Source organism: Apodemus sylvaticus, chromosome 5 (assembly GCF_947179515.1).
Source record: "Apodemus sylvaticus chromosome 5, mApoSyl1.1, whole genome shotgun sequence".
Lineage (NCBI taxonomy): Eukaryota > Metazoa > Chordata > Mammalia > Rodentia > Muridae > Apodemus > Apodemus sylvaticus.
In genome coordinates, this window is record NC_067476.1 from 112,929,830 (window position 1) to 112,940,657 (window position 10,828).

Consider the following 10,828-nt stretch of genomic DNA (forward strand, 5'->3'; position numbering starts at 1 on the left):
TTGTATTTCTTTTATTTTGAAAGCAGGCTGTTCATAGGTGGCATACATACATGCACACACAAATGTGAATGTGTCTATCAGACCAGGTGAATAAGTGGTTCATGAGGTGAGACCCAGCACTGACTGGTTTGCAATAGGGACTCCCCTTCTCTGGGCCTCTGCATGTACTCAGCTGCCTCCTTGCCCATGTGTCTCTGGCAGGAATTTCCACGTCTGGAATGAGAGCTGGTTTGCACGGCAGGACCTGGGCCCATCCTATGATGGCTGGCAGGTTCTGGATGCCACACCACAAGAGGAGAGCGAAGGTAGGGACCATTGAGTGTGCCCAGCCCCGCTTGGCAGAACACTGCTCATGATCGCCCTTCTGCCCAGGTGTGTTCCAGTGTGGCCCTGCCTCGGTCACGGCCATCCGTGAGGGCGATGTGCATCTAGCCCATGACGGCCCCTTCGTCTTTGCCGAGGTCAATGCCGACTATATCACCTGGCTGTGGCATGAGGACAAGAGGCGGGAGCGTGTGTACTCGGACACCAAGAAGATCGGCAGGTGCATCAGTACCAAGGCCGTGGGCAGTGACTCTCGCGTGGACATCACAGGCCTCTACAAGTATCCAGAAGGTGAGGGTCTTTATCTGCCTCCCCACGATGGTCTGTGAGCTACAGACAGCCCAAGGGAAATCTGGGGCCAGATCCTTTCCAGATGTGAGGTTAGTGACAGGAGCTTCAGTTCAGCATCATTTGTGCCGCCATTGTCTGCCTCCCCTGCCTGCTGTGCCTCTCTTCTGGGTCAGGTTCCCGTGCACAGTCGTACCAGTGACGTTTCCTCAAGGTATATGCAGAAAGTCATCACGGGACAGTAGCAGGTGCTAGAGATGGCACATGTAGAAGACACAGACTAGGCCTAGTGACACTGGATTCTGTCACCTCCCAGGCCTCTGCCACAGCCTAGCCCCTAGTTTATGGAAGAACCTTTTGTTCTTGAACAACAACCAAGACAAATGGCTGTTTTTCCATTGCTGCCTCCAACACTGTACCCTGAAGGTCTCCTTTTCCCAGGGAAGCAAACCTGGAGAGGGTGGTGAATTTGGCCTATGCCTAGCCATGCCTGCTTGTTAAGGCATGCTTCTGAGTGATTTAAGATCTTCTTCAAACTAGAATCAGTTTGTCTCTGCTGCTTCCTGAACATGAACCAGAGCAGTGACACTAGCTAGTTACGGAAAGGAGGGCAGATTGGCCTTGGAGTCTCTCCAGAGCTGCTGTGTCCGTGTAGCATGTCCTCTAGGTAGTGCCCCCGACCAGATAATCTGAGGCTCCTTTTATCGGCTGAGACTGCCATGGGGCCTCTTCCCTCTTGTGGTGGGGAGTTTGATGTTTACCAGTCACTCTGCTGTTGAAAACACCCCAAACCTTGGCTCCATTCTCTCCAGCATCCATATCCCACAGACACCAGCATCCATATCCCACAGACACCAGCATCCATATCCCACAGACACCAGCATCCATATCCCACAGACACCAGCATCCATATCCCACAGACACCAGCATCCATATCCCACAGACACCAGCATCCATATCCCACAGACACCAGCATCCATATCCCACAGACACCAGCATCCATATCCCACAAACACCAGCATCTATATCCCACAGACACCAGCATCCATATCCCACAGACACCAGCATCCATATCCCACAGACACCAGCATCCATATCCCACAGACACCAGCATCCATATCCCACAGACACCAGCATCTATATCCCACAGACACCAGCATCCATATCCCACAGACACCAGCATCCATATCCCACAGACACCAGCATCCATATCCCACAGACACCAGCATCCATATCGCACAGACACCGGCATCCATATCCCACAGACACCGGCATCCATATCCCACAGACACCGGCATCCATATCCCACAGACACCAGCATCCATATCCCACAGACACCAGCATCCATCTCCCAGACACCAGCATCCATATCCCACAGACACCAGCATCCATATCCCACAGACACCAGCATCCATATCCCACTGACACCAGCATCCATATCCCACAGACACCAGCATCCATCTCACAGACACCAGCATCCATATCCCACAGACACCAGCATCCATATCCCACAGACACCAGCATCCATATCCCACCGACAGACACCAGCATCCATATCCCACAGACACCAGCATCCATATCCCACCGACACCAGCATCCATATCCCACAGACACCAGCATCCATATCCCACCAACACCAGCATCACCTTAGTTACCATCTCTGCAGGGATCACCACCCTTTTTCCTCTTCCTGGACCATCAGGGAAGGCAAGAAAAGCTGGTCGGCCCTCTACAAAGACTTTCTGGAATTCAAAAATGTGCAATCCTGGGATTTATTTATTTTTTATTATTTATTTTTGTCCTGAGTTGGCCTTAGCCTGAAATCAGCATCCCATTATATGATGGCAATTGAGTCTCTTGACATCCAGCTGTCAGAGATGCTGAAAAATCTGATTTTTTTCGTGTGTGTGTGTGTGTGTGTGTGTGAAATTTCCTGATCTGATGTACTAACAACTATTTAAATTTTTTTGTGAGTATATTTAAATAGAGAAGCAAACGTGGACATTTGGCAAAGGGCTCCCTATGTCTCTTGGGCTTCCTGTCTGCGCCCTCCAAGAGCCTAGGGAATTTAAGGTGGTGACAGTTGATGGGTTTTCCTAGAACAGCCAAGCCTGGACCGGGTTGGAAGAGAGAGTCCAGCCTGCTCCTAATGTGAGGGTGCCCTGCAGGGTCACGGAAGGAGAGGCAGGTGTACAGCAAAGCTGTGAAGAAACTGCTCAGCGTGGAAACCTGGGGGAGGCGGCGGCGGATCCGCAGGGCCAGCGTGCGTGGGGTCTGGCGCGATGACCTCCTGGAACCTGTCACCAAACCCAGCATCACCGGCAAGTTCAAAGTGCTAGAGCCACCGTTGCTCGGCCAGGACCTGAAGTTGGCTCTGTGCTTGACCAACCTCACCGCCAGGGCCCAGCGGGTCAGAGTCAATGTGAGCGGGGCCACCATTCTCTATACCCGAAAGCCGGTAGCAGAGATCCTGCGCGAATCCCACACCGTGAAGCTGGGACCGCTGGAAGGTAAGGTCAGGGAGTTCTAGTGGGCTCTGACCAATGCCTCCTTTTCCAGGTTGACTGGGGGAGGAGCAGCAGCGAGGGGTTTCCCAGATTTACATTCATCCCCGGAAGAACAGCCTAAACTTTGTGGTCAGTGCTTGCCTCTTGCCCCCACTTTACAGATAAGAAAACTGAGTGTCAGAGGAGGAAATCATGGTCATGTGACTCACTGTATTATGATGGCAATACAAGTGACAGGTGACAAACTGGCCTTGAGGGTGAGGTGACTTATGCCCTAGTCATCACAACTAATGTGATTATTTACAGACCAAACGAGCACATGGTGGGAGCACGACACGGTGCCCAGGACAAGCTGTGTCACTTTTCTAGTGTCCACAGGCATCCTAGGTGCCAGCAATAACTCCATCCTTTGGAGAAGTAAGCCCTCACCCAGGGTTCACATTCACACCTGGTACAGGTGGTGGCAGGCATGACCCAAACCCAGGCAGCCTGGCTTAGTGGAACCCGGGGGAGGAGGGGAGGCCTGGGAGATTCGAGTTCCAGGCCCAGAACCTGCCAGAGCCCAGCACCTCAGCACTCAGCTGTTCGTCTACAGGCTGCACAGTGGGTGGCCCATCCCATGCCAGTGGTGCTCCCTTGATGGGTATTTGCCTAAGATCCACACTTGACATTTCACTGAGAAATGCCATCATGGGCCCTGGGCCTTTAGAAGATATTTAATAATTTTAACTGGCCTCATTGCTGCTTTTTTTCCTTTTCTTTATTTTTGTTTGTTTTTTGTTTGTTTTTGTGTGTGTGTGTGTTGTTTGAGTTTTTGTTTTTTGTTTTGTTTTTTGTTGTCGTTAATCGGACAAGGATGTTCTTCGTGAGCCTTGAACACCTCATGCTTCTTGTGTGGCCTGGACCCTGCTTGCTCACTCTTCCATCCCTGCTCGCCTCCCCCTCATGTCACCTGTCTCTACCTGACTCTACCCACATATGGTCCCTGTCACCCTAGCTAGGCGTCACTGCTCTCTCCGTCTCTGTATGCCTCCCATGTCTGTGTCTGTCCCCACACCCTTCCTAACCGTGTGTTGTGTGTGTCTATGAGTATCATGTGTCAGTCCCTGTCTCTTCTCTCACATGCTGTCTGAAGTCTAAGGATACAGCTATACAAAGTCAGCTGCTGTCACCTCTCTGGCCCAGCTCCTGTTGTGGGCTTAGACGGGCATAAAAAGCCACGAAGGGTGCCACACAGCTTTAGTTCTGTCATTTCTTTTCACAAAATCCAAATCACAAAATAATACTTTGTAATAGAATAAATTAGCATCTCCTGGCTTTTAGCATTTTTCATGTTCAAAATAATACATATTCATTAAAGAACTTAAAAAGCAAAAGAGAAAATAGCCTCTTATCTCACCCCTACCTATGGACTGCTGGCAAGCTCTCCTTCTAAATGTGCACTGCCTGTTTGCCTTTTGAAAAGCATAGTCCTAATTAAATATCACCATGCTGTGCACTCTTCATATTAAATTATAGCTCATTTTATAAGCTCTTCATAGATATCACTTTACTTGGTTTAAAATTTTAGATAAATTCAAGGTGGTTTTTTTCCCCCCAAAGAACTAAATTTAGGTTTGGTTGATTTTCAATACTAACTTTTTTTTAGCTTTAATGTTCATTGGTTTCTACTCTAATTAGTATCATTCTCTTTATCTTTCCTTTGTACTGTTCTCTTTTTGTATAATTCAGGCTGGCTGGCTGGCTGGCTGGTTGGTTGGTTGGTTGGTTGGTTGGTTGGTTGGTTGGTTGGTGGGTTGACTGACTGGCTTGCTGGTTGGTTGGCTGGTTGGCTGGTTGTTTGTTTGTTTGCTTGTTTGGTTGTTGTAATGCTACAGACTGAATATGGGGCTTTCTGCTTTGCAGGAACCTTGCACTGAGCACTACCCCTGCCCCTCCACGTTTTCATTTTATTTTGGAACAGGGTCTGTTCCCATGAGCTGGTTTGCTCAGACTATCCTTGAGTAAACCTATAGGTCCAACAGCATTTTGAACTTGTGGGCCACCTACTTCAGGCCCCCAAGCAGCTAAGATTACAGACCCATCAGGCCCAGCTCTTTTTATTCCTTTTCTTTTTTCCTAGCATATATGGGCTAATTTTCTTGTTTCCTATGGACACTTAGATTAATGAATTTAAATCTGCCCCTTTTCATGACTGAATAATAAAAATGTCCTCCTCAGCACTACTTTTGACATTCCTCACAAAGCATTTTCATTTTCATTTTGTTCTAACTATTTAAAGTCTATCTTGATATTTCTTCTTTGACCAGTGTTCTTTTAGAAGAGTACTGAGCTGGGCACGGTGGAGAAAACATATAATTCTAGTGGTCAGGAATCTTAAGCAGGAAGAGCATAAGTTCAAAGCCAGCCTGAATTAAATAGCAAGACTTTTTTGCTTTTGTTTTTGTTTGTTTTGTTTTTGTTTTTTGGATTTGTTTTTTTCGAGACAGGGTTTCTCTGTATTGCCCTGGCTGTCCTGGAACTCACTCTGTAGACCAGGCTGGCCTCAAGCTCAGAAATCTGCCTGCCTCTGCCTCCCAGAGTGCTGGGATTACAGGTGTGCGCCACCACCGTCCAGATTATTTTTAAGCAAGACTAATTTTTTAAGTAATAACTCATTTAATCTCTTAGCATTTTAGATTTTTCCAGTTCTCTTTGTTATTGTTTTCTGTTAGATTTCCCATGGTCTGAGGGCACACACTGCATTATCTGTATTTTATACAGTTAATAATGATATTGATGGCAAAGAATAGGATCTGTCTTGGTGAATGTTCTATACGAGCTTGAGAAGAAAGTGTATCTGCTGTGTTAAATGAATATTAAATAATTGTCTATGACTTCCAGCTGACTGAGGTGCTGTGGAGAGCCATTGCTTGGGGGAAAGCCTCGGCACTTCTTAGCTGTGGGTGGAGTCCATGACTTAGGGGGGCTGCACATTGTGAGGGGCCACCTTTCTCAGGGTTCTGGACTGATGTCAATGCTCTGCCCAAACATGTCATTGGTGGCATATGTTTATTCTCCAAGACAGAGCTCAGGGATTTGTATTCCAATGGGTTTTCAGTTGATTCTGATAATGCTGGTCTCAGGACCACTCTTGGAGAGCCATGACCTATGACCATGAAAGAAGTAATGATAAATATAAAGTATTTGGCATAATGCCTACTATCTAATGAACATATGTTCTTTAGACATTACTGTAAGTTGAACATAATAGTTATAACATCTGCCCAGGGTCAGTTCTAAGGGTTGTATTAGTTTATCCCTGAAAGTGCTTCTAGGTTCCCAGGGTACCTTAGTCCTTTAATAATTTTTTTCAAAAGTGTTATTATTGCTGTAACAAAGATTCTTCTAGTAGTAACCCAATGAAGTAAGGGAGCCAGAAAACACGTTAGCATCTGTTTTGTGTAGTTCAGAGTTATCTACCATAGCGTACTTTCTGTTTTAATGAGTGAATTTATTAAGTAAGCAAGAGAGAGAGAGAGAGAGAGAGAGAGAGAGAGATCAAATTAAATACTCAAAAAATCCCAGCAAAGGGGCTGGAGAGTTGGTTCAGCAGTTAAGACCAGTGGCTGCTCTTCCAGAGGACCCAGGTTTGATTTCCAGGACCCACATGGTAGCTCATACTGATCTGTAGCTCAGGTGCAGGGGATCTGATGCCATCTGTCTTCGGCCAGCACTAGGCATGCAAGTGGTGTGAACAACCATACACAGTAAATAAAACCTGAAAAAAAATGTTTTAAACATCCAGAAGAAACCAACTGAGCAAGCCCCTTTAAGGTGACCAGCTGGAATACCCAATCAAGAGAGTCTAGGACAGAATATTGTCCCCTCTGACAAGGTGTCCAAATGAAAGAACAAATAGTGGCAGATAGAGACACCGGCACCAATTTTTATGCTCACAACATCCAGCAGAAACCAACTGGGGAAGTTGAGGCTGACAAGTGAAGTGCCCAGCTGTGCTTTCTCTCCATGGCTGAGTGACCCATGGCTGAGTGTGTGGCTTCTTTTTCCCACCCGGGCTTTTTCAGATTGCGTGATAAACAGTGGTAATGTCTGTTGGAAATGATTTGCCTTCCACGTCTTCTCAAAGACACTGTGTTTTACTCTTCGGATAATTTGCTGTTCTCCCTGCTCCCTGTCACAAGGGAGGGATTGGGCAGCCACTCCAGACCTTGAAGGACACTCTGAGACCAACATGTTTATGTCTGAAATGGGAAGGGGACAACCAAGTTTCTACAGCGAGCTTCTCAGTAGCTAAGGAACACACGACAATTTACCAAAATAATGTACCTTACAGTATCTTAATATACAGATCAACTAAATCCTAGCATATAGGAGCAGCATGCTATATGCAAAGCTTTGAGCTAATGGAAACATTTAAGAACCTTCCCTATGTGAAATCTCAAATGTTTCTGGGGTCTGAAATAAAGGAAAAAATAAAGCAGCAGAACAATAATCTATTATAGTCTGGGCTGAATATGTAAACATGCCCACACACACATGAGGTATATAGCAGTCAAGATAATCCAATAGAACCAAGAGTTAGCTATGGTTTGTAGTGAGCTACACAAGAAGAGAATGCCTAAGGTGTGTGCGATTGATAAGGGAGAGACACAGAAGATCCAGGCCATGGAAGGTCAAGTTTGAGAGAATTGGCAAGGAAAATCAGTGACATCTGCCCATAGCAGGTGGGGCTGGCTAAAGCCAACCATTCATGCTCAAGCAATATTTGGAGACATTACAGGGGAGTTGCCCCCATGAGCTTGAAGATGAAGGCCATTGTTTGATCTTGCTCTTCTCTGGACCTGATATATAATAAGCACTCAATAAAGAATGAATAAATTCCAAGTGGGATGGGCAGATGGTGTATCTTGGCTAAATATGAAGAGTTTGTGCAGATGTCTGGGCACTCTTGGAGAGACATGTGGTACTGACTGGCCTGGATTTAAATCCAGTTGTATGTGAGGGGTCTTTCTTGCTGTGTGCCTTTAGGTAAGAGAATACCTTCTCTGAGCCTTGAGTTAGCATTCTTAACTGCTCTACCTTTCAGAGATGAAGATCCCAGTCACAATATCTTACTCTCAATACAAAGAAGACCTGACAGAGGATAAGAAGATCCTGTTGGCTGCCATGTGCCTTGTCAGTAAAGGGGAGAAGCTCCTGGTGGAGAAGGATATTACCCTGGAAGACTTCCTCACCATCAAGGTAACTCCGCCCACATCTACCACCCTGCTGTTGGCAAAGCTGGTGGAGGACATCCAAGCCTGTGGTCTGAGCCTTGGGCACCAGCTTCGTCTCTCCAGGGTCATGATGATTGTGGGGTATGTGGAGGGAGAGGTGACTTTTTTTCTAGCAGGGTATGTGGAGGCAGAGGTGGCTTTGGCTAAGCCCACATTCTCTGGTCTAGCCAGAACCATGAACTCTAGGGAGGTGGGCATGAGGAGGATGCTGGGTAACTTGTGGGTGCTGCCTCTCCAGGTGCTGGGGCCAGCAGTGGTAGGAGTGGCAGTCACTGTTGAAGTCTTGGTGACCAACCCCCTCTCAGAGAGCGTAAAGGACTGTATGCTGATGGTAGAAGGCAGTGGCCTTCTCCAAGGACAGCTCAGTATCAAGTAAGTGATGGGCTATTGATTGACAGGGCCAGGCCAAGAAAAAGGTACTGAGAGGGTAGCAGGGGGACTCTGGGCTTCAGGGACACACCTGCTGCTGACATCAGCCTTTGTCCTTGTCACCCTTACTTAACTTACGTAGCAGATCTGTCCTTCATGCATATGACTGCTCCAGTCTTTATCCACTTGCTTTATGTTTGCTTGCTGCCTTTGTCTATTTATTTTTTATTTATATATAAAGGCATTGTGCCTGCCTGCATGCCTGTGTGCCATGTTTGTGCATGGTCTCCAGAAGAGTCCAGAAGAAAGAATCCGGATCCCGTGGATCTGGAGTCCCATTTGCTTGTGAACAGCCACAGCAGTGCTGGGAATCAAACCCACACTCTCTAGAGAGCAGCCGGTGCTCTTAGCCTCTGAGCCAGCTCTGCATCCCCGTGTGCTGTCCTTCATTCACTCATTATCCACTCTTTGGTTCATATTGTCACTCCTCAGTTATATACCCCTTCAGCTCAGTTTTGACTGGTTCATTCATCTAGCCAACCATTGTTAAATGTGTTCCCTCATTGACCTATGCATTCATTTATGTCATTCATACAGCCCTTGATGTGTGTGAATGAGCCCATCTGTGCTCTGAATGATGTGGACTTGTTAGGGACACTAAGATGGCTGTCACCATGAGAAGAGTATAAGGGATGAGTCTCATGGTCTAGGGTACCACAGACAGCCCTTGGGTGACATTGGGATAAGGTGAGGGAAAAGTTCTGGTGCCACTGACATTTGAGCTGGTCCCTAAATGATAATGTGAGGAGTTTTTCTGGCTTGGAGAAGGAAGACAGGGTTCCCAGGCAGAGGTCCCTTATGTAAAGAGAAGGCGTCCTTAATAAGAGAATTCTGGTTTTGGGCCCCTGGCATGCTGGGAAAAAGAAGGGTGGCAAGATGGAAGGAAGGTTAGAGCCAAAGCCAAGGAGGGAAGAACGAGGTGTGAGGGCCAGTGAGGGAGGAGACTAACATGGCTGCAGGGGAGGAATGTGCATGATAAACGGAGGGTTAAGCTGGAAGTGTTGACCCTGGGGGTCTGGGGTGCACAGCCTGACTCAGGGAAGGAGGACTAACTGACGGCCTTTCCCTACTCTTATCTCAAGGGTGCCCAGCTTGCAGCCTCAGGAGAAGGCCTTGATCCAATTCAACATAACCCCCTCCAAGAGCGGCCCAAGGCAGCTGCAGGTGGACCTTGTCAGCCCACAGTTCCCCGACATCAAGGGCTTTGTGATTATCCATGTGGCTACAGCCAAGTGATGGGCCACGAGGAACTTGGGGGAGGACTCTGTCCATCTGTTTGCTCCTCCTATAAAGCCAGGAGTCTCAGGTTAGCCCTGCTTCTGCCTTTGCTCTCCATGAGCTTAGGCAAGGTCCTTCCCATTGCATGGATGGAGGTGCTGGTCTCAGTAGTACGTCACCTTCAGGACAAGTGGCTGATGTAAGAGCAGAGGGACCCTCCAACTCTCGTCACCCTTCTGCTGGAAGAGTGGCATGTCCCAGCTTCCCGAGAGCTCTGCCAGCTCAGCCCAGGTAACTCACCACCTCTTGCTTTCCTATCATCTCTTCAAATGTCCTGGCCACATTTGGACCTAAGAATTCTCCAAGCCAAAGCACCCCATTATAGAGGAACCTTTCTGAAGCCATAAGACAAAGCAGAAGCAAGGTTGAGGAACAAGTGATTCACCCAAGTGTTCCACCAAACTCATGTTCTTTAAAAAGCATTGGATTTTAAGCAACAGGAGATTCTTCCCTAAGTGAACACACTGACTCTGGATTTGGGTGGTGGGGCTAAAACTGCCTGAAAACAGCTGAAACAAAGGAGTTCTCCTTCAAACTCGGCAGCATGGCTATACTCCAGTTCTGGCCATCCTGGAGCTCACAGGGCCACCCCGGATCACTCAGCCACTCTTTCTTGGAACTAGAATGGCTTGTACTATGCAGATTCTATACTTGGAGTCAAAGCAGGACATGGATGCCTGGAATAAAGACCAGCGTAGACACAACCAGGCCATGAAGAATATG

At 47.4% G+C, this 10,828-nt stretch overlaps 1 protein-coding gene across 1 annotated transcript in view; it reads left to right on the forward strand.

The window, feature by feature from the left end:
* Positions 1-10,063, forward strand: part of Tgm6 (transglutaminase 6) — a 29,557-nt gene extending 19,494 nt beyond the window's left edge. The window contains exons 8-13 of the mRNA XM_052181691.1: positions 202-305; positions 373-615; positions 2,781-3,122; positions 8,209-8,363; positions 8,637-8,770; positions 9,910-10,063. Of these exons, the coding sequence (XP_052037651.1) occupies positions 202-305; positions 373-615; positions 2,781-3,122; positions 8,209-8,363; positions 8,637-8,770; positions 9,910-10,063 (1,132 nt within the window). The remainder of the gene's footprint in view (positions 1-201; positions 306-372; positions 616-2,780; positions 3,123-8,208; positions 8,364-8,636; positions 8,771-9,909) is intronic.
* Positions 10,064-10,828: the final 765 nt, after the last annotated feature.